The sequence below is a fragment of the Scaptodrosophila lebanonensis genome, unplaced genomic scaffold (genome assembly GCF_003285725.1).
Source record: "Scaptodrosophila lebanonensis strain 11010-0011.00,11010-0021.00 unplaced genomic scaffold, SlebRS2 tig00000101-arrow-pilon, whole genome shotgun sequence".
NCBI lineage: Eukaryota > Metazoa > Arthropoda > Insecta > Diptera > Drosophilidae > Scaptodrosophila > Scaptodrosophila lebanonensis.
In genome coordinates, this window is record NW_022060569.1 from 3,134,283 (window position 1) to 3,159,351 (window position 25,069).

At 37.0% G+C, this 25,069-nt stretch overlaps 1 protein-coding gene across 1 annotated transcript; it reads right to left on the reverse strand.

Moving 5' to 3' along the window:
* Positions 1 to 11,465: 11,465 nt before the first annotated feature.
* Positions 11,466 to 14,551, reverse strand: LOC115628105 (transcription elongation factor 1 homolog). Its single transcript, XM_030524086.1, has 2 exons — positions 14,393 to 14,551; positions 11,466 to 11,801 (listed from the first exon to the last, which is right to left on the reverse strand). Exons 1-2 carry the CDS (start codon positions 14,506 to 14,508, stop codon positions 11,669 to 11,671), a joined length of 249 nt encoding a protein of 82 aa, XP_030379946.1. The 5' UTR covers positions 14,509 to 14,551; the 3' UTR covers positions 11,466 to 11,668.
* Positions 14,552 to 25,069: the final 10,518 nt, after the last annotated feature.

Sequence of the window (25,069 nt, forward strand, 5' to 3'; positions counted from 1 at the left end):
TTCATTATCACTTAAACTTAGATTAGTAGAGCAATTTATCCTATACTTAAACCTAATACTGATAAGCTTAGCGCAAACTAGCAATGAGTTGCAGAGCAGAGTTACTGTTACTCGAAGAGGATGGCGAGAGAAACCCATGCTCTTTAACATGCGCGAGCTTCAAAAGCTCGTCTCTGCTTTGAATCGACTGTGCGCTCTCATTCTTCGTACGCCTTATCGCCTCTTTAAAGATGAAAAAGTTCTCCCTTGTTAACTGTTCATTAATATAGATGGGAGCCGGAGTGTCAAACCCAAGCATTTGCAAGCTTAGTGGTTTTTTTTCCTCCCGACGGTAAGCTGCATCTCAGCTGCAACTCAGCAACGTGCTTTTCTCGTGAATGTTTTCAAATTTAATTATTATGTCGGGATCTACCTGGGAAACCTGAGATTTTCGTGCCCGGAAAATTTCCCGTATTCTCGGCGGTGGTGTTGCGTGGGTGACGAAACACAAAGCATTGTAGTGAGAACGTACGTTTCCCCCTCAACATGAGGGACACCGTGCACTCTCACATCGCACGCCACATTTGCGTTCAGCTGAAGAGCGAGTTTCTCCTCCAGCCCACCAACCCGCTCCCTCAACGAACTGAGCTCGCCAACCTCATGCTCCAAGTTCTTGACCCTACTGTGAAGCGAATCCACAGTGTCATGCAGCTTTTTCATAGCCCCAGCCATACGATCTAGCCGCTCCAGCAGCGAGTTGAGAATGCGCTGCTCAGCGTCTTCCATATTGGAAGTGATGAGGTTAGCCTGCTCCTCGAAGCGCAGATTGATCGTAGCCATGATCTTAGCTGAGAGAGCATCGGATTGACGGCCCTCCTTAAGCTCTGTGCTTGTGTTTTCGCGTGCGCGTTTCATTGCAAATCAAATGTGGACCAATGACACAAACAACTACTAAATCTCACGTCAAACATGGATTTCGCATGAGTTCGTGCATTGTGGTTTGCATAAAGGTCATAAAGTCCTTCATGATTTCTTTTAGCGAGAGCATAATTGCTTCAATGCTATTGTTGCTTATGTTGATTGTTGTTGCTTGTGTTGGTGTATACTTGGCACAGCAGGAAGCGAAATTTTTTCCTTTTGAGCTGGACTTTCCATTCCAAAGGATATGCCAGGAGTTATACTTGTGGGAACTAATGATTGTAGAGTTGGAGGTTTCGGTTGTGGGGGAGCATAGAAATTCGAAGTGATATGTGGTCGGGTTTGGACAACTCGTTTGTTTAGGCGGCTTTTTAGTTCTTGTAGACCTTGCCAGTTGGCAGTGTGCTTTTCGCCACAGTTGCTGCACCTTTTGACTGACATGTCTTCGTTGTTTTTGGGCACTTCGCGGTGTCGTGCTTTTCGCTAAAAATGACGCAGACAGACCTTACAGGGCAGTAGGTTTTGGTGTGACCGTGTTGCAATGCAATTGGTGCACTGCACTGGATTTTTACGCTTGTGGGGCTCTCCTACGGTGATCCTCCTGTGCAACAGAAATTGCAGGGAGGGCTTCATTTCTTTTTAAAATTTTTCCATCTGGTTCGAGCTCAACTCTAAAGAGTAGTTGCGGTTGTTTTTGTTTAGAATATTTGTGACCGTCTTTGCGTGGAAATTTTTGTCCTCCAATGCCGTAATTATTTCAGCGGGTGTCACAGTAAGTTTGATACCCATTAGGGCTACTTGTATTCCTGTGCAACTTTTAAGCTTATATGTATAGTAGTTTTTGCTAGCTTCTTCTAAATATTTGGTTGCAATTCGATGGTCTACCTCTGTTTGGATCTGAACTTTTTTTTCCTGTGTAACAACTAAACTTTTTTCCAGCAAACGGCAGCACTCCATGGAGGTGGCCAAGGATCGTAAAATCATCGGCATCATCAACAGAAAAAATGAAGAAGGCAGGATCCTGACGCCAAAGCTATTCCCTCTCATCTTAGAGCGCGGGTGTGAGTTCCGGAGAAACCGCGGAGCCATCGAAAATCAGGGGGTATTTCAAAATGTCAACCTAAATGTGCACAATAGCGTCCACCAAGAAAACGACCATGCAAGTGGTCCTCCTCCTTAATAATGCCTGTCTGGAACAGCTAGCCAGGGCGCATTAAGTACGGCTTTGATAAAGTCAAACTGAACGTGTACAAGCAGATACCGAAGCTATGTGCAACCCAACCACAAACGGCGATAACATCGAGCCTTAGCCATTAGCTTCTAGACGTCACTGACGATGAGGCCGATGCGACCCTAACGGAGGAGGGAGTGAAGAGTACAGACGATGCAGATCCTCCAAATTAATCTGCACCACAGCAAGGCAGCGAAAGCTGCCCTCAGTCTTCGCCTGGCGACAGGCGAAGCAGTTCTGATTTAGGAACCCTGGGTCAATAACAATATGATCCGGGGCCTTGGCTTGAAAAGGTACACGAATAATTATTCTACACATATGTACAGAGTATTTCAAAGGCGGGACACCCGACTTTAGCTTCTCCACTTATATTTCAATGCCTTACAATATCGGCAAACTGAGTTCATAGGTCCAATAGCAACACAGTTGTAGGCACTTTTATCAATTGACATATCGTAACAGAAAGCAGCTCGATTCAAACTTGCACCAGTATTAGTCGAATGTCTCACTTTACGGGTCTGTCTTTACCGAATTCTTTCACGTTCATTGCGATCTTCATGTTCCTGGGCAGTAAGACTAGATTGATAATTAATTTGATTCGTTGCATTTCGGGTTCTTCTGCCCAAATTTGTCCGCCGCCTTATAGGACGCATATTAAATAAGTCACAAACACACAACACTTTTTTAAGTTTATACACATTTTTATACATACTGTAAAAACGTCTTGTTTCAATTTAGTTTTTATTCCTTTTTATTGCTTTATCTCAAAACTCAAACTTAAACTGAATTCTTACATTTTGACTTAAAGTAAACTTAGCTAAGGCCTCGTAGCTGCGCTGCCAGAAACGCCGGCAGCGGAGCGACCGCATTATATATTAGCTTATATACTCAGCGCTGTTAGCAGCGAGAGCGCGAGAGTGTATGTTATGTGCACTTGAGGTGGCTGACACTAGTTTCACTGACGCTGCACTTATGTCGCCCAATGCATGCGCGATCATATTACATCGCGTCCGAATTATGCTTGGCTTTTTGAATTTATTTATTCACTGCAATAAAGTGTTACAAGAGTGCACTGCGTACAGTGTGTACTCCTTATCTGTGAAACACTACATCTCCCTAATTTTGAAAAATAACGTAATATTATGAAGTTATTTTCTAAATTATTTATATATTAATTTCATGTATGTATATCTAGTTATGAAATATGTTTATATGTTTATGATTCGTTTCCTATTAATCTATTTTTTTTTGTTTGTTCTAAAAATGTTTTCAAAGAGAAAATTGATATATGCATGTATATACTTATTTGTATTTATAAATTTTTATTTTTATTTTATTGATTTATTTTTTTTGCTGCCCTACTACAAATTACGAATTAAAAATCTTTAACCTATCCTTATGTAGTGTTTGTTTTTTGCTTTTATTATTTGATATTACTATGTTATTGTTTTCTTCTACGTTTTCTACCTTATATGGTCCTGTATATTTAAAGTCTAGCTTATGCCCTGTTTCATTTTTCAATAAAATCTGGTCTCCTATTTTGTTAAATTGCAGATTAAAGTTACTGCGTATTCATTTCCCTGTTCTGACTTAGGCAGTGGACCGATCGTATCCACAATTACCTTATCAAAAGCCTTTATTGGTGTTTCTGTTATTATTAGTGGGGCCTTGGTATGTTTAGTCGTTTTCGACTTTTGGCATTTTGGACAGTTTTGTATACAATTTGTAATGTCTCGTGTCATATTTTTGCCATTGTTCTGGCTATACCTGTATGACCTCCTTGCACTGGATCGTCATGGAACGTATTGCTTCTTTTTCTTTATTTAATTGGGTCACCGGCTTGAGTAGCGCTACTCTTAATGATTTCAGTATTTTATGGCCCATTTCTTTAAAAGATTCTATTGAGGTTGTTTCAAAGATCTTTTCGCTCGGTGCCACTTTGAGTTGGCTGATATTAAGCACACCGGCTTGCCTTTCAAGCCTTTGGAAGAACTGACCTAAGTCGAGAATTCCATTGGAGTACATATCGCTAACATCAAATCTTGCCATGACTTTTCTTCCGTGTTTTAATAAACATTTCGAATCTGTCATTCGCAAGGTTACTACTTTTCGTACCTCGTCATTTGCAATGACTTCGTATACGTTGGGCTGAGAAGCTTTATTTCGAATTTGCCTAGGCAAATCTACTTTTTCTTTTCCTGCGCAGAAATTTTTCTGTTTACTTTGATTTCTTGTAGTGACTTTTAATATTTTGTTATTTATCTGAATATTTTTTAAATCAGTTATCGTTATTCTTGACAACGCATCAGCTATATGGTTGTCTTATCCCTTAAGATATTCTACAGTGAACTCATATTCCTCCAAGTCAAGTCTCATACGCGTCAATTTTCAGCTCGGGTTCGTCATAGAAAACAAGTAAGTTAAGGGCCTGTGATCGGTTTTGATTGTGAAGTGCCTGCCATAAATATATGGTCGAAAATGATTTATTGCCCAATGGATGGCTGCCAGTTCCTGTTCCGGTGTATTTTTGTTACTTTCCCCTTTTGTGAACGACCTCGATGCATATGCTACTGGTAGCTGTGTCCCATTATGATTTTGAGTCAGTACAGCTCCAAAAGCAATGTACAAGAGTATATTAGGTTTGCGGGAGCTGAAAATGTAACAGGCAGAAGGAGGCGTGGCAGACCCCACAAAGTATATATATTCTTGATCAGCATGAAAAAACGAGTCGTCTGTCCGTATGAACACCTGGATCTCAGAGACTATAAGAGGTAGAGACACCAAACTTTGCACAAAGATGCGTTATATGTGTACGCTGTGCAAAATCCCCCCTCTGGGGATTTTCCCGATTTTCCATTCGTATAAACGCCTATATCTCGGAGACTATAAGACCTAGGGACACCAAATTTTAGTCCAAGATGTCTAATATGAATACGCAGAAAATGTGTGTTTTGGAATTTCCCTCCCTCCCCCCTCTCACCCACAAATCGTAACTCCCATAATTCTTGGAATTTCTAACTTAAATTTTGCAAGTACCCCCAGTTAGTGATTATGTGTCTGTATGCCAAGTTTCACTATGATAGACCGATTTAACAAGAAGTTATAGCCATAAATATATTTGTGCCCAAGCGCTGCCCGCAGCTGTTGTTGATGCTAGTGCTTTGGTTTACTGCAAACATGTTCACACAGGCACGAATAGACGCGCATAGATATTCATACACTCACATAGACGCAATTGCTATGTACATGTGCAATTATACACCCTTTACATGAGTTCCAATACCGAGAGAGGTAAAATCGATCAAAAATATTTTTTTTAATTCTCTTAATTTTTCTAATTTCTATAGTTATTCGAAACATATGTACAGAGTATTTCAAAGTCGGGACACCCGACATTAGCTTTTCTACTTGTTTCATTTAAGATTTAGTAATATTATAGATTCACATGTAAGAGACGTTAACATATCAAGTGGCATTTTACCACAGACAATTTAATTTTTACCATAGACAATTTTTATACTCTGTACATGAAAGGTAAGTATGTACCATGCAGAAGGAAGCGTCTCCGACCCCATAAAGTATATATATTCTGAATCAGCATGACGAGAGAAATCGATCTAGACATGTCCGTCTTTCTGGATGAACGCAAGGATCTCAGAAACTATAAAAGCTAGAATAACCAAAGTTGGTATACAGATTCTCCTAGGTCCGAGAAAGGACGAGTTTATTTTATTTTTTTTTAAGCTTTCCTGGGTACAGGGTATTTCACTGTCGGGCTTGCTCGACTGTAGCGTTCTCTCTTGTTATACTCTGTACATGGAATGTACAGAAGTATATTAGGTTTGCGCGAGCTGAAAAATGTAACAGGCAGAAGGAGGCGTGGCAGACCCCACAAAGTATATATATTCTTGATCAGCATGACGAGACGAGTCGATATAGCCCTGTCTGTCTGTCCGTCCGTCCGTCCGTATGATCACCTAGATCTCAGAGACTATAAGAGCTAGAGACACCAAATTTTGCACAAAGATGCCTTATGTGTGTACGCTATACGAGTTTGTTTTATTTTTTTAATTTTTCCCCCCACTTCCCCCCTATGGGGATTTTCCTGATTTTCCATTCGTATAATCGCCTATATCTCGGAGACTATAAGACCTAGGAACACCAAATTAGTCCAAGATGCCTTGTGTGAATACGCAGAAAATGTATATTTTGGAATTTCCCTCCCTCCCCCCCCCCTCCCCCCCACAAATCGCAACTCCCGTAATTCTTGGTTATTATGTGTCCGTATGCCAAGTTTCACTATGATAGACCGATTTAACAAGAAGTTATAGCCGTAAATATATTTGCTGCTCAAGCGCTGCCCGCGGCTGTTGTTGATGCTGGTGCTTTGGTTGACTGCACATATGTTTACACAGACACGAATAGATGCGCATAGGCATACATACACTCACACAGACGCAATTGCTATGTAAATGTGCAATTATACACCCTTTACGTGAGTTCGAATACCAAAAGAGGTAAAATATATCAAATTTTTTTTTTATTTTCCTAATTTTTTTTTTATTTTCTATAATTATTGTAAACATATGTACAGAGTATTTCAAAGTCGGGACACCGACTTTAGCTTTTTTACTTTTTTTTTTATTTTTTATACGTTACTAATTGTTTTGCCTTCCTGGAACCCCTCCATTATCACGTAAACTTTATGGTAGTAAGTATTATTACGAATCTTTTGTATGGGAATATAGAAGTGTTGTTTTTAGACTTTTCAATTCAGGAGCTCTCGACATTTGCGCTTAGTAACACATTCAGTGATTCATTTTTATATTATAAATAGATTTCATTTGTCGATTTTATCGTATTGCTAATGGGTGTTCAATATATATATTTTTTCAGTTTGGTGTGTAAATATATACATTTTTGGGTGTTCCAAATCGAAGGCAATCAACGTGCATTTTTTAAATTTAATCCAATTCTGTGGTGAATTAGGCCTTGCACTTTGAATGTTCGAATGTAGCCGGCGTCCGTCATTATGACAGTGGCTCCGAATAATGTAATTTGATATACCGTGGGATTCATTAGCACACTTCAGAACGCGACAATGCAACCAAACTTGGGTTATTGCGCTGACGACGTCTTCGTGATTTCAGTAGTCAATATACTTATTGTATTGGCATGCCGCCAATTTTAAGTCGGTTCTCTCCCATGATATAGCCGCTCGCTAGCATTAAGTGGGTCAGTATGTTGGTGCGATGTCCCTGCTACTCTCGATTTAGATGCCTTGTTCGCATGTCATGAAGTCGCGACTCGCGTTCTTGTTTCGTTTTTATTTCCATGGCTCTAGATGTGCATGCCTTTTCGCACATTTGCCGAAGCCGCGCCTCCCGTTCTTGTTCCATTTTTCTCGGCTCTAGATGTGGAAAATCTGCAAACCTGATTCGCGTTCATCGGCATTTTCATCTGCACTTTTTTTTTCAAATGCCACGGTTTTGTCTGCTGGATCGGCAATCTTTTCTGTAACGAAATTTACTCATAACTCTATCGATGATTTTTGCGGTAGATATTGTTGTTGTGCTACCGATCAAAAATTTCGTCCCACAGCTGCATTAAAAAAAACGCGCAATCGTCAGCAATTAAGTTGCCTTCTGCTTTTTTATGCCTATCTGGTAGGCTATGATTTTTAAGAGTCGCCGTTTCTTGTAGTTTGTTGGTTTTTGTTTTTTAATGCCAAATAGAACTACGTTTTAAGTTTTACACAGAAATCAAACTGTGGTATGAAGATGTGTGCATGAACCTAACGGTACAATCTGAAATGTAAACAAATTTGGTGTTCTCCTATTGGTCATATTTCACAACAGACAGCTGCACGATCACAACTGTTTAATGTACTAGAAACACACAGGAGGCGAGACAGACCCCACAAAGTACATATATTATTGATCAGGATGACAAGACAAGTCGATATAGCTATGTCCGTCCGTCCATCTGTCTGTATGAGCGCAACGATCTCAGCAAGTACAATAGCTAGGATAACCAAACTTGGCATTCAGGTTCCCCTAAGCCTTAGGCAGATCGAGTTTGTGTTTTTTTCCTGATACACCCGCCCACTCCCCCGCAATTCGTGTTTTTCCTAACTCCGGTAGTTCTTGGAATTATGAACTCAAATTTGCCACATACATCCAGTTCGTTATTTGTCCGTATTCCAAGTGTCATCATGATAGGTCAATTATGAAGAAAGTTATAGCCATAAATAAAATCGCTGCCCATGCTCTGCTTGCAGCGATGCCCGCAGCTGTTGTTGTTGGTGCTGCTTTGGTTCAACTTTGTGCTGCATACATACACGCATATAAACACGCATAGGCACGTCATGGAAATGTATGCTGTTAAAACTGAACATAAACATGTCTTATAATTTTATTTAATTAATTAATTAATTTTTTTTTAATCATTTAATTTTTTTATATATATATTTTTTTTAAATTTTCCTTTTTACTGTCGGGCTTGCTCGACTGTAGCGTTCTCTCTTGTTATCTATAAGAATGTAATAATAAATTTACGTTTATTTAGGACCTCGATAGGATTGAACACTATCTCTTATAGTCTCTGAGATCCAGGTGCTTATACGGACGGACAGACAGACAAAGGTCGACTCGTTTTGTCATGCTGATCAAGAATATACAACGTGCTTTCCAAAGTAAACAGGACTTTTTGAATCTAGCGCCCCCTGGTGGCGCTATCTATATGTCCTGGTGCGTTAGAATCTGCTATCTTTATCGATTGTCTAGTGAGAATTTCATGACATTTCATCTATTGGAAGTGAAGTTATTGCGTTTTAAGTGTCAGTATGTTTGTGTTATCGGTGCGAAAATTAGTTTCGAACAAAGAGCCAACATTAAATTTTGTTTTAAAATTGGTAAAACTTTTACCGAAACGTTTCAATTGATGGAACAAGTTTATGGCGATGATTGCCTATCCCGTAGCAGAGTGCACGAGTGGTTTCAACGTTTTCAAAGTGGTCGTGAGAACATAAATGACGATCAACATGTGGGCCAATCAAAATTCGTGATCACCGAAAATTTCATCGAAACTGTGCGTGAATTCATCAAAAATCAGCTGAAATCATCATTGAAATTGATGAAATGGAATTGAACATCTTCAAAACATCGATTGATCGCATTTTGACCGAACATTTGTGACCAAAAATTGTTCTCATCGATCGACGCTTGTGACCGATTATTCACCTGATATGGCACCGTGCGACTTCTACCTTTTCGGAAAAATGCATTTGCCCATGAAAGGAAAGCGTTATGCAGACGTAGAGGCCATTCAAAAGGCTTGCACCGGCATACCGGCGACCATACCGGCCAACGAGCTAAAACACTGGGTTCGACATGCTTTTGGATCGTGCAAAAAGTTGTATTGAAGCAGAAGGAGACTATTTTGAATAAAATAAATTGATTTTGCCGAAAATCATATGTTGTTTTTTTTTTTTTTTAAAGTCCTGTTTACTTTGGGACACACCTTGTATATACTTTGTGGGGTCAGCCACGTCTCCTTTTGTCTGTTACATACATTCGCACAAAACTAGTATAGTATATATTCAAAATAGTCCCGTGGGCAAACTTGTGAAGTTTCGTGGCTCATTTTAATATGTTTGACAGATTGATTCGTAAATAAAACAAGAGAGAACGCTACAGTCGAGCAAGCCCGACAGTGTAATACCCTGTACCCAGGTAAACTTCCGTCACTGAGTTATATGCGCCCATAGCAGCAGCAAAAAGAGGAAGAAGAAGAGCGAACTTGCTGCTGCAGTTTGGGGGGGTTGTACTGGCGAGGATTTGTTTTGCTAATAACTTTTCTTAGAACTGACCGAATTGAATAAAATTTTATACAACAGTAGACAATTATATATAAATTATGTGTGCAAAGTTTGGTTTAGGTAGCATTTGAAATGTGGACGCTATTGACGAAATTCTGTAGCGGGGGAAGGGGGGGAAAATTAAAAAAAAAAACATAAACTCGTCCTTACTCGGACCTAGGAGAATCTGGATGCCAACTTTGGTTATTCTAGCTTTTATAGTTTCTGAGATCCTCGCGTTCATCCAGACGGACGGACAGACGGACAGACGGACGGACAGACGGACGGACATGTCTAGATCGATTTCTCTCGTCATGCTGATTCAGAATATATATACTTTATGGGGTCGGAGATGCTTCCTTCTATATGTTACATACTTTGCACAAACCTAATATACCCTTTTTACCCTACGGGTACAGGGTATAAAAAAATTTAAAATCGAATTCAGAAAAATGTAGCTTAAAATTCCAATGAACGTAATTAAGGTTTGCAAGATCTTTGCGAAAGGGCATCTACGTCTAGAGCCATAGAAACGGAAAAAGAATGGGAGTTGCGGCTTTGGAAAATGCGCGAAAGGGCATCCACATCTAGAGCCATCAAAACGAAACAAGAACGAAAGTCGAAGATTCGGCAAATGCGCGAAAGGGCATCCACATTTGATCCAAGAAACACCAACAGGGCGTAATAGATAAAAAGATTTGACGTCGGAAAGATTAAAAAGCACTACAATTCAGTGGCGCAGCAACGCAAGCCGAAAGCGTTAGTACTAGATAAAACTAAGGAAAAGAAAACCCTCTAGAAATAACAAAAATACGGCCAACTACGGCCAGATTCACAGCAGAGAGTAGTCAGAGAAGTTATTAAGCCTAACAAAATGAAAAAGAGAAGAAAAAATAGCATTAAAAGATAAAAAAGTATGATTAAATTAAAATTGAAATAATAAAATATAATTAAAAATTTATTAGACAGCCCGGCAAGCTATGCCCCTAATCACAGCTGTGGCGATCAGTGATTCTGCCGGAGGTAGCTGAAATTAGAAAATTTTAGGGAGGTGAGAGAGAACTCTCATAAGATTAAAAAGTAAAAAGTATTATTATTAGGTCATAATACTCGAAAAGGAGAACAAGAATGGAATTCTAGAGTAGATTGGGCTCAACTCCTAAATACCACTACCAAAAAGGCAAAAAATTATATTCAAATAATTAAATAAAATTAACGCCACGCATGTGAGTTACATACTTTCTTACAAAATTTAATTAAATAAATAAATACTCCTATCCGAAGGGTATGTAACAATCAGAACGACACATAATTACCCCACAATATTTATGTTGAAAACAGCTCTTTCAGAAATATAATAACACGCCCAACATAAAAAAATTTGAAGTCTTTAAATGAAAATTAGGCAGATTTTATTTCTTTTAAATATGAGAACGTAAATATTGTAAATATACATGTATAAGTAAATAGCAATATTAGTTTGCGAAAAATTTCGTCCATGTAATGTAGTTTTATTTCGAACAATTACATAAATACCCTGATAATTAGTTATATTACTATAATTACTAATGTAAATATTACTAAAGTATAGCTTCGAAAAATCAATGCTAACCTAAAGATAATACCTATGCTTGCCGATACTTTTTTCTTACTTATAAATTAAATTTGCCGAGTATAATATATTAATTTGTAGCTTCGCACATATCAATCCAGTCATTATAAACATCAATAGGTTCTGAAAGAAAATTGATTCCCGTTTGAAAATCTTCCAAGCAAACACGGCATGTAATTTTGGCAGTATTTCGTCCCTTGTCCCTGTAACATGACATAAAAAGATTTCAAATATAAAATCGTATATGTATATTTATACACAAGTAAAATTAAAAAACAAGTGGAGAAGCTAAAGTCGGGTGTGCCGACTTTGAAATACTCTGTACATAAGTATAGAATAATTATGCGTGACTCTGTGTCTATGTATGTCTCATGTGCCTGTGCAAAGCAGCGACGACAACAACAGCTGCGGGCAATGCTTGGCCTGAGATTATATATATGGCTATAACTTCCTGACAAAAAAATAAAACAAACTTGTATAGTGTACACACCAGAGAACTGCATGAGTGCCTATTTTTGTGACTCTAAGTATATAAGCGGTTGCGGTGTGATCTAGCCCTGTCTGTTTGTCCGTATGAACACCTGGATCTCAAAGATGCGTTATGTGTGTCCGCTGTGCAAGTGTGTTTTATTTTTTTTATTTCACCCCCTATGGGGATTTTCCCGATTTTCCATTTGTATAATCGCCTATACCTCGGAGACTATGAGACCTAGGGACACCAAATTTTAGACCAAGATGCCTAATATGAATACTCAGAAAATGTGTATTTTGGAATTTCTCTCCCTCCCCCTCTCTCCCCCACAAATCGCAACTCCCGTAATTCTTGGAATTTCGAACTTAAATTTTGCAAATACCTCCAGTTAGTGACTATGTGTCGGTATGCCAAGTTTCACTATGATAGACCGATTTAACAAGAAATTATAGCCATAAATATATTTGCTGCCCAAGCGCTGCCGGCAGCTGTTGTTGATGCTGGTGCTTTGGTTGACTGTAAACATGTTTACACAGACACAAATAGACGCGCATAAACATACATATACTCACATAGACGCAATTGCTATGTAAATGTGCAATTATACACCCTTTACCAAGAGAGGTAAAATCGATCAAAACATTTTTTGTATCCCCTTTTCCTTTTTTAATCTCTATAAAAAAATTGAATTTATTATTTAAATTAATAAAGGAAATTTTTTTAATACATACATAGAAGACATGTTTATGTACAGTTTTAACAGCACCCATTTACATAGTCGTGTCTATGCGTGTATGTATGCGGCACAAAGTTGAACCAAAACAGCAACAATAACTACAGCTGCGGGCAGAGCCGCAGGCAGCGCATGGGCAGCATTTTTATTTATGGCTATAACTTTCTCAGAATTGACCTATCATGATGAAACTAAGCACACGGACACATAAGCACTAACTGGATGTAACTACCAACATTGATTTCAAAATTCCAAGAATTACGGAAGTTATATAAAAAACACGAATTGCGAGGGAGTGGGTGTATCAGAATAAAAAAAAAAACAAACTTGACCTGCCTAGGGCTCAGGGGAACCTGGATACCGAGTTTGGTTATTCTAGCTCTTGTACCTTCTGAGATCCTTGCGCTCATACAGATGGACGGACGAACATGGCTATATCGACTCGGCTTGTCACCCTGATCAAGAATATATATACTTTTGTTTGTTTTAAATTATGCAATATGTTGTTAAAATACTTTTGCCAAATATGATTTTGATGCTCGTGCGCTTTATTCGTTCCTCAAGAAACTCAAAGAAATACTAAGCAGATCTCGTTACTATTTCCGCTGTGCAAATTACACCAACAAATATTAAGGAAGTGTTGCAGATTTTTTATTTACTCATCTATTGTTTTGCGTTTATGCGGCCTTCGATTGCTTTGACTTTTGGGACGACGTGTGTTTTTAAAATATTGCAAGAAATAAAAAGGTAAGAATAAACATTTACATATATACATCAATTATATAAAATGAAATAATTTGACAATTTTATAAATGCTTTTAAATTAGATTTTGTCATTATAGATTATACTGTGACTGGAAGACTGGCTAGCACATTCTTTGGTACAAGGTATGGGAGACGGTGACAATTGACTCGTCTGTATAACATCGTGTATAAAAAGTTAATAGAGCAGAGCATGAAGCTAGAACTAGTGGAGGTGCAAATTATCACTAAACAGAACTAGTAGTGACGTACTGACTGGGTATTTACATAAATAAAAAACAATTAGAGAGAAGCTAAAGTCGGGTGTTCCGACTTTGAAATACTCTGTACATATGTGTAGAATAATTATGCGTTTATGTGTGTGTATGTCTGGTGTGCATGTGCAAAGCAGTAACAACACTGCGGGAACTATAATTAGTGCAAAACCGCCACACTATTACTATATGCCTATAAGTGATGTTTACAAGTCTCAATAATTTAGAATGGCGTTACTTGGTACATTAACATCCCGACAAACAGCCGGTGCCTGCGATTATGACAAAGCACAAAACACGGTCAATTTAATTGTATCATTACAACATACAAGCCGGCGCACAAGCATAACATACAAATGTATGTATGTACATATGTATGTATGTAACATCATGTAAGATAGTGCACCATTTAACATTAAAATATTGCAGATAGCTGCAATCCAGTTTAAATATAAACTGTTAACTACATATTTACATACATACATATGTATGTACATATGTCTAATTCAACCAAAGTGAATTGGCTTTATATAATGTACATATGAATGAACACAAATGTGCCAAATTACTCACATTTTTACTTCACAGGACTTTTCATGATTACAAAACGGGCAATTAAACTGTTGGTCAAGAGGCTCGATGTTCTTTCTTTTCGGTGGGGGTTTCCGCTTCGACTTTCTCCGTCCCATAATCTTCTACGACGTACTTCACCAGGTAGAAACAAAGAACAAATTACTTGATAGTTTGTTTTAGATTTATTTCGGCAGGGTTGTAAAAAGAAACATCGATTTTTTTGTCATCTTCAATGTTTTGATAATGAGTACTCCATTATATCGATTTTTTCAAATCAGAAGTAAATTGACTCGTGTTGCCTAAGGACTAGAAGTGTCTATATACGAAGTTTCCGAAATCCAGGTATTCATCCAGACGGATGGATGTATGCTCATTTAAATGTTGTGCAGTCGCATAAGTTGACCAAATAAGTTTGCCGAATTGTAGAACTTTTAATTAGAAATTACTTGCCTTGATTTATCCCTATCATACTATATACATAAACATACATATGTATGTATGCACATATAACCATACATAGTATTTATTGTACTTTATGTATCGAATATCTCGAATCGTACCAAAGTAATTTGCTATTTGGGAAATGAACTCTTTAGAGAGTGTCGGGAGTAGAGTTGGGCACGGGCCGTGTTTTCGGTCGTGGCACTTTGTGCCACGTGTGGGCCCGCGTGTTCGTGTTGCAAATTCCGATTTCGTGCGTGGCCGTGCGTGTTCGTGTTGAGATAAAAAGGCACGACAAAACACGTACGAGCAAACACGAATACAACACGAAAAAAATTAACAACTAAAGTAATAAAAACAAGTAAAAAAGGGGTCCCGACTTTGAAATACTCTGTACATATGTTTACAATAATTATAGAAAATAAAAAAAATTAAGAAAATTAAAAAAAAAAAATGGATCGATTTTACCTTTCTCGGTATTCGAACTCACGTAAAGGGTGTATAATTGCACATTTACATAGCAATTGCGTCTGTGTGAGTGTATGTATGCCTATGCGCATCTATTCGTGTCTGTGTAAACATATGTGCAGTCAACCAAAGCACCAGCATCAACAACAGCCGCGGACAGCGCTTGAGCAGCGCTGCAGCAGCAAATATATTTATGGCTATAACTTCTTGTTAAATCGGTCTATCATAGTGAAGCTTGGCATACGGACACATAATAACTAACTGGGGGTATTTGCAAAAAAAATTCGAAATTCTAAGAATTACGGGAGTTAGAGAAAATCGCATTTGTGGGGTAGAGGGGGGAGGGAGGGAAATTCCAAAATATACATTTTCTGCGTATTCACATAAGGCATCCTAGGTCTTATAGTCTCCGAGATATAGGCGATTATACGAATGGAATATCGGGAAAACCCCCATATGGGGGGGAAGTGGGGGGGGGGGGGTCAAAAAAATAAAACAAACTCGTATAGAATACACACATAAGGCATCTTTGTGCAAAATTTGGTGTCTCTATCTCTTATAGTCTCTGAGATCCAGACGTTCATACAGACGGACAGACAGACAGACAGGGCTAGATCGACTCGTCTCGTCATGCTGATCAAGAATATATATACTTTGTGGGGTCTGCCACGCCTCCTTCTGCCTGTTACATTTTTCAGCTCCCGCAAACCTAATATACTTCTATACATTTCATGTACAGAGTATAAAAATAGTCAACACGACTTTTGTTAATTATTGGACACTAATAATGCAAAAAAAAATTTTTCAGTGTGGGTCAAAAATAGATTTTGAAATATATTACTACTGTACTGCTGTTTATCCAGGAATTTGTGTGTTCAAGAACTGGAAAAAAGGTAAAAAAAATTTGAAATTGCTAAGGCAAATATCAAGACATATGTATACATTGTCAATATCTCTGACTGCTTTTCAAACAAGTGAGGGAGTTTTTTTCGCTTTTAGAGACATTTTAAATAAGCGACGAGCTCGGCTTCTTAGCTCAAATATAGATAAGTACATATTCTGTAATACAAATTTAAAGTGCTTAATATGGATATATTTTTCGTTTTTACATTTAATGATATTTTCGTCTTGGGCCGTGTTTAGAAATATTTTCGTCGTGCGTGCGCGTGCGTGTTTCCAAAGGTTCATTTCGTGGCCGTGTCGTGTCGGGCCGAACACGAACTTGGCACAAATTGAGTGTTGCTGAGTGAGCACGTCCGTTGTTACAAATGGTGTGCATATCAGGGCTGTCATGTGAATTGCATAGCTTAATGGAAAATGACTTTTAATATATAATGATGTTTTTTATGAGTTCAGCGCGTGGCGTTTTATTATTTAAGGCAATCGTTAATAATATTTTAAGTTATGTAGCTAATTTACTAAAATTCGAACAAGAAAATTAAAATAAATATAAAAACAAAAATTTTAACAAAAATGTTGTGTGTGAGTGCTGGTGTTTTAAGTATGCATTTAGTGATTTGCTAATTTAATAGGATATGCAAAATATTGTTGATGCAGATTATTCAGAAAAACTATAAGGCTTATATATGGGCATTTCCAATTTGACGTGATGTGACACTCGTACGAAAAAATATTAAATAAATAAATGAAAAAATAAAACTTTTTTTATAGCTGAGTAGTAGTTTAATAGTTTAAAATGCGGTGAAAAATTTATAGCATTCGACCTTCAAGCTTATAAGATACTAGCAGGTATTGCCCGTCTTAACCCGGCTCAATATAATGTTTCCAATTGTATTTATTTTGTGTGTGCATAACCTACCCATATGTTTTCACCTTATAAGTTACCAGTAGGAAGGCATTTAAGGTATTTAAATGAACATTTTCTGTTCTTGACAAAAAATTGTTCAGTAGTCCGTTACATTTTTGTTCTTGCCAAACTATTTCGTTAAACGAACATAACCACTATAACTAATATTTTTTAAAGCTCGTTTTCCCCCCTTTGGAGCTAGAATTTTCCAAAAGCCTTTCTTAGTGTGCTCCTACACTATGATGGATACTATGAAAGGATACTTGGTCCAAATTTCATATTTTAGCGTTTGGGCTGTGCGTTGATCACCAATTAGTCAGGACACACTGTTTTATATATAGAGATAACGCAACGTTTTAAGATAGACTATGTGCAAAATAGGGGAATAATTATAAGGGTTTATCCTAATTTTAAATTCACATTTGAGTCTTTTCGTGCCATATTGAGTCAATACGGTCACGCACAAACTCGGAATATGAAACACGGCACTCGTGTCAATGCCGTGCAGCGATGAGCCACGATCAAAAAGCACTGACAATTCTCATCTCAATTTGCTAGAGTAAAACTTTCGATAGTTGAAGCCACCGATACCATCAAAATATCGAAGTTTGAATGCAATAAGCAGAATATTTAAACAATAAAATCTAATTATTTATTGACATCAATAAGAACAAATCATATACATACATACATCTTCCCGCAATGCGAAGCAGAATATGCGTAGCTCCGTTATTCGGTTTCTGCTTTACTATCGCTTACGCAGTCGTTGCCTAGCGACGGTAACTGTAAACTTTTGGCGTTTTGCCTTTGCAATTAACATTAAATGGTCAAAACGAAAGATGTGCGAGCCAACAACTTGAAGTTGTTGTTGTTGTTTTGTATGTACATGCTACATACATATACAGGCATACATACATATGCTTGTACATATGTATGTATGCATGGGCACACATAGACACGAACTGTTGCTTGTTGTATGTATGTGTGAGTGTGTGTATGGGATGTCCCCAACTATTTGATATTTGATATACATATGGCAAGTAAAAAACATATTGCTATATTTTAATCGTTGAATGCCAATTTGTTGATATAGTTATGTTGATAACATTACCCAAATTTGAAATCGATCGGACAAAATGTATAACACAAACTATTCATTTGAAAAAGTGAATAAATAAAAAAACCCCAATAATAAAATTAAATGCGAAATACAACGAAAAAAAAAACGTTTGAGTGTTATTGATTATAATACTGTATTCGATTATTCACTGTACACATATGTACATAAATACATACAAATGTATTTGCATGTGTACGGTAACTGTAAACTTTTGGCATTTTGCGTATGCAATTAACAGCCGTAAATTATCAAAACGAAAGAAGATTTGCGAGCCAATAACTTGTTGTTGTTGTTGTTTTAAAAATTTTGATTTGAAAACATAGAACACTATTTATTACAATCAAACAACAGTGTTCGATGGCCCACTGCATACATACAAACCTATATATGTATATAAGAATGTATATACGTACATACATACTTATTGATGTACATATGTTCATACTATACATACAGACGTATGTACATATGTATGTACGTATGTAATACATATGGTGCTGGTGTAATTCATAATGCGAAATTCTTTCTAAGGGGAGCAATGTCCCCCCTGCCCAACATGCGTACGCCCTTGTAATCCGTTGTCCTAAAAACCCCTTATGCCAAATGTACTAAACAAAGAAAAAATAACATAAAAATGTTTATGTTATAATGTTAATAATTTTTAATTAATTAACATTTCTTGCCCTGTCAGTGCAAGACGAATGTACTTTTATACATATGTATGTACATACATATGTACATACATAGATGTGCACATATGTATGGACATTCACACATTAGTGTCTCACATGTTGCTTTGGCTATTTCAATCGTTTGCACGCAACTACACGAACAGCTGTTTGTATGTGTGTATATGTATACTTAGTTGTCCCCAACTGTTTGATATTTTGTATTGTTTGTTCTGCCTGCTTTTGTAAAATGCATATTTTGAAAATCCTTGAATGCAAAGTTGTAGATTTAGTTACGTAGATTACATTATCCAAATTTTAAATCGATCGGACTAAATTTATAACAAAAACTTTTCATTTGAAATAGTGAATAAATATTAAAACCCCAATAATTCAATCTCCAACACAAATTTCGAAAAACCGAGTATTTTTGTTTGTATTCTTTTATATATTATAAAAACCAAATTTAAAGTTGATCGATTCAGAAATGCAGAATTTTCAAAAAAACTTTGGAGCTACTTTCCCCCCCTTTGGAGCTCGAGTTTTCCAAAATCAAACTAAGTTTGAAGTTAATCGGATAAAAATTGTAGATTTTTCATACAAACGTTGGAGCTCGTTTTCACCCTTTGGAGCTCGAATTTTCCGAAACCCCTTCTTAGTGCTCACTTTCACTATAAGAGGGATCTTGTGTCCAAATTTCAGCTTCCTAGCTCTTACCGTTTGGGCTGTGCGTTGATTGCCAATCAGTCAGTCAGTCAGTCAGGACAAACTGTTTTATATATAGAGATAAGCCAAAGTGGGTTTTGGATTGAATTACAATATTGCAAAACTCTGGGAAATGGGAAGGACTTTTTGCATGAATTTTTTTAGTAGGCTTTAAATAAATTGAAGTTTATTATTCAAGTTATATAACTTAAAAATCGGTGCTACATAATTTCCATTTGAAAAATTGTACTTAGTATTGTTTTTAAAACATTATTTTACGCGAGTTTAATTATTAGATAATGAGTTTTACCCATATGAACGCACCTTTGCCGTGACAAGTTGAAAAATAATTCCAGTCTTCGTGCAATGAAATTACATTTAAATATTTTTATTTTATTTGATGATTCCACCTGCTAATCCGCAATTTAAATGAAATTTAAAATAATCAAAATACCATGCAATGAAATTTTTTAATTATGTACAACTAATAAACTTTATTAAACTTTGTTTAATCTAAAATTTTCATGCACTTGCGGTCATCATCATAGAGATAATGAGAATCTATATAGTATATAAAACAGTTTGTCCTGACTGACTGACTGACTGATTGGTGATCAACGCACAGCCCAAACGGTAAAGGCTAGGAAGCTGAAATTTGGACTCAAGTATCCTTTCATAGTCTAGGTCCCCACTAAGAAGGGATTTTGGAAAATTCTAGCTCCAAAGGGGGGAAAACAGGCTCCAACGTTTGTATGAAAAATCTACAGTTTTCATCTGATTAACTTTAAACTTAGTTTGTATACTCCAATTCCAATTCCAAGAAAAACTGTATACTTGGTTTTTTTATATTTTTTTTGGGGCCTAAAATATGGGAGTTTTCCTGTAAACAAAATGTTGGGGCACAAAAGCAAACCGCGTCAACAGCCCACAGCCTACACGGTAAAAGCTAGGATGCTGAAATTTGGGCTCAAGTATCCCATCATGGTGTAGATGAGCACTAAGAAGGGATTTTGGAAAATTCGAGCTCCAAAGGGGGGAAAAGTAGCTCCAAAGTTTGTTTGAAAAATCCGCATTTTTCAACCGATCGACTTAAAACTTAGTTTCTAAAATCAATTAAAGAATACAAAGAAAACTGCATACTCGGTTTTTAAAATTTTGTTGGAGCTTGATTTATTGGGGTTTTCTTGGGGCACAAAAGGAAACCGCGTCAACAGCCCACAGCCCAAAGGGTAAAAGCTAGGATGCTGAAATTTGGGCTCAAGTATCCTATCATGGTGTAGATGCGCACTAAGAAGGGATTTTGGAAAATTCGAGCTCCAAAGGGGGGAAAACGAGATCCAAAGTTTGTTTGAAAAATCCGCATTTTTTAGCCGATCGACATAAAATTTGGTTTCTGAAATCAATTAAAAAATACAAACAAAACTTCATACTTAGATTTTCGAAATTTGTGTTGGAGCTTGAATTATTGGGGTTTTAATATTTATTCACTATTTCAAATGAAAAGTTTGTGTTATAAATTTAGTCCGATCGATTTAAAATTTGGATAATGTAATCTACGTAACTAAATCTACAACTTTGCATTCAAGGATTTTCAAAATATGCATTTTACAAAAGCAGGCAGAACAAACAATACAAAATATCAAACAGTTGGGAACAACTAAGTATATATACACACACACACACATGCAAGCAGCTGTTCGTGTAGTTGCGTGCAAACGATTGGAATAGCCAAAGCAAAATGTGAGACACTAATGTGTGAATGTCCATACATATATGCACATCTATGTATGCACATATGTATCTACATATGTATGTACATTCGTCTTGCACTGACAGAGCAAGAAATGTTAATTAATTGAAAATTATATAACATTTTTAAAAGTAATTTTTTCTTTGTTTAGTGCATTTGGCATTAGGGTTTTCATTAATAACTTTATGCAGCAACAACAAATATCAAATAGTTGGGGACATCACATACACACACTCACACACAACAAGCAACAGTTCGTGTCTATGTGTGCGGTTCTCTACGTACGGTTGAAAAAGTAAAGAGAAACATACATATGTATGCCTGTGTATGAATATAGCATGTATGTACATTCGTATTAATGTATACATTGGGCAATCGAACACTGTTGTTTGATTGTAAAAAAAATAATGCTCTAAAAACAACAACAACTGCAAGTCATTGGCTCGCTCTTCTTCTTTCGTTTTGACCATTTAATGTTAATTGCAAAGGCAAAACGCCAAAAGTTTACAGTTACCGTCGCTAGACAACGACTGCGTAAGCGATAGTAAAGCAGAAACCGAATAACGGAGCTACGCATATTCTGCTTCGTATTGCGGGCAGATGTATGTATGTATATGATTTGTTCTTATTGATCTCAATAAATAATTAGATTTTATTATTTAAATATTCAGCTTATTCCATTCAAACTTCGATATTTTGATGCTATCGGTGGCTTCAACTATCGAAAGTCTTACTCTAGCAAATTGAGATGAGAATTGTCAGTGCTTTTTGATCGTGGCTCATCGCTGCACGGCATTGACACGTGTGCCGTGTTTCATATTCCGAGTTTGTGCGTGACCGTATTGACTCAATATGGCACGAAAAGACTCAAATGTGAATTTAAAATTAGGATATACCCTTATAATTATTCCCCTTTTTTTGCACATAGTCTATCGTAAAACGTTGCGGTTTCTCTATATATAAAACAGTGTGTCCTGACTAATTGGTGATCAACGCACAGCCCAAACGCTAAAATATGAAATTTGGACCAAGTATCCTTTCATAGTATCCATCATAGTGTAGGAGCACACTAAGAAAGGCTTTTGGAAAATTCTAGCTCCAAAGGGGGGAAAACGAGCTTTAAAAAATATTAGTTATAGTGGTTATGTTCGTTTAACGAAATAGTTTGGCAAGAACAAAAATGTAACGGACTACTGAACAATTTTTTGTCAAGAACAGAAAATGTTCTTGAAATGTTCATGAAAACATATGGGTAGGTTATGCACACACAAAATAAATACAATTGGAAACATTATATTGAGCCGGGTTAAGACGGGTAATACCTGCTAGTAAATTATATTTTCCTGACGCGACGTTACATTAGAAGATGGGTAAAACAAATTAACAATTTTACCGTTAATTGATATTGGTTTGCTCTTCTGCCTTTATTATACTCTGTACATGAAATGTACAGAAGTATATTAGGTTTGCGCGAGCTGAAAAATGTAACAGGCAGAAGGAGGCGTGGCAGACCCGACAAAGTATATGTATTCTTGATCAGCATGACAAGACGAATCGATTTAGCCCGATTAGCACGATTTTTTCTTTCATTTTTCTTTTATGGTGGGAGGTGCTTGATGCTCGACTTTAGCATTCCTTTCTTGTTTTGTTATTTACAGTTAGTTAAGTTTTGTTGTTTAGTTTAGTGCATATATGTACACTCATATGCTTACATTTTTTTGTGTTTGAGTGTATACGTTTTTTGTTTCAGTGCAAAGTTTGATGTACATTTATTTACAGAGTTTTCAATATAATTATTACTATATTCATATTTATTTATTCATATTGACTTAATTATCTATTTATTTTTGTATTTATTTATTTATCTCACATCCATATATCATATACATACATTTTCTTGCCCACATTCATATTTTCTGGGTTTTTTGGCGTTTGTAAACATTTTCATTTTTAATGCTTGCCCATATATGTGGGACCTGGGATACTTTTAACGGAAATAAAGGATCCAAGGCTCCAATTTAATATGTTTAAATAGTTTTAATGAATATAATTATGAATTTGTAGTACAAGAAAATGTTTAATTGAATTATTTTGTTGAATAACAGCGTCGTTTCGTCTTTCGTCTTTTATATGCAACCGTCTTGTTTCACATCTTCTTTTCGACTCCTCTCTCATCGTTCGACTTCATCTATTGTTCATGCATGTGGTGAATTTGGTGGGCTGTTGGCACTACGTTGCCATTCCCACATATCGGCCATCCTACACAGCATTCGACCCGAATGCTGCCAAGTCTTCGTCGTCGTCGTATTGGATCGAAATCCAGGGTTTTATGTACTCGGCACAAGTACTTGTTTGTCTTGGACCGTCGCTAGATGCTGCATCTTTTACTACGTCGTAAGTGCTCTTTACTTTTGTGATCTGGTATGGACCTAAGTATTTTGGCTTTAACTTTAGTCCCCCTCCGAGTTGCGTACGTTTAATAGCAACAAGGTCTCCATAAAGTTGGAGGTGTTAGCAGGCTTGCGTCGTAAGTTATACATCTTTCTGTTTTCATTTTGCATCTTTAAAATCTGCTCCTTGGCCTTCTTACGAAGCTCATCTCGACCATCGTTAAACGTTTGGATCATCTCGTCTTGTATCATTTGTTGAATGTTCAAATCGGACTTGGTACGCATCTTTGTACCGATAAGCAACTCGAATGGCGTCTTTTGAGTGCTTCTGCAGAATGTAGAATTGATCGATTGTTGAACCTGGTCGACATATGTGTACCATTTGCTAGGATCTGCGACTGAAAGTTTTGTTAAAACAGGTATAATGATTGCATTAAGCCTCTCGACTTGACCGTTTGCGCGTGGAACGCCTGTCGTAACTGCATGATGTCGTATATTTTCGCCTTCACAATACTGCTTGAATTCGTCGGACATAAATGCAGAGCCTTGATCAGAAATGATTTGCAATGGACTTCCGAAGATCATACTTTGAGCATGTAGACGTGTTGTTACCTCTTTGGCAGACGTTGTTTTGGTCGGATACAACCAGCAAAACTTAGTAAAACCGTCGATGACTGCAAATATATGCTTATACTGCTTGTGTGTGGATTCGAGTGGTCCCAAAAAATCAATATGGTAAGTCGTGAGCGGTTCTTCATCTTTTGAAAGAGGATGAAGTTCACCTTCCTTTTTTCCTTGCTTGCGGTTCGACGTTATACATGGGATACAGTAACTGATTTGCTTTTGGATTTTTTCGTCGACTCGTGGAATATAGAATTTTTTTTCTAGTATTCTTTTGTCTTTTTGACAGAAAAGTGTCCTCTCTCGTGTGCTTGTTTGATAATTTCGTGTTGCATGCCTAAGGGAACCACTATAAGCTCATCATCATCTACCAACTTATGTAAAAGTCCAGACTTCATGAAGTAATTGTTGTGTGTCGTCTTATTTTTGAGGATATCAATAATGGCTTTTAGCTCGTCATCGTTTAATTGGACACATTTAAGTCTACTGAGTACGTTGTCATTGTTGATCAGCATGATAGGATATCTGCTTAGGGCATCGGCGTGACGTATGCGTGTGCCTGACCTGTGTTCCACATCATAATCGAATTCCTCGAGAAGTAGAGTCCATCGGGTCTTGTCGGCAATAGGTTCCTTTTTTCCAATGTCTTGGCGAAAGCATTACAATCGGTCACCAGTTTGAAATGCATTCCCAGAAGATATACTCGA

Excerpts from the sequence above, each read along its gene's own strand:
- LOC115628105 (XM_030524086.1), bottom strand. The coding sequence starts at position 14,508 with ATGGGACGGAGAAAGTCGAAGCGGAAACCCCCACCGAAAAGAAAGAAC. Across the intron at positions 11,802-14,392 it reads AAGTCCTGTGAAGTAAAAAT|GGACAAGGGACGAAATACTG; the intron begins GTGAGTAATTTG and ends GTCATGTTACAG.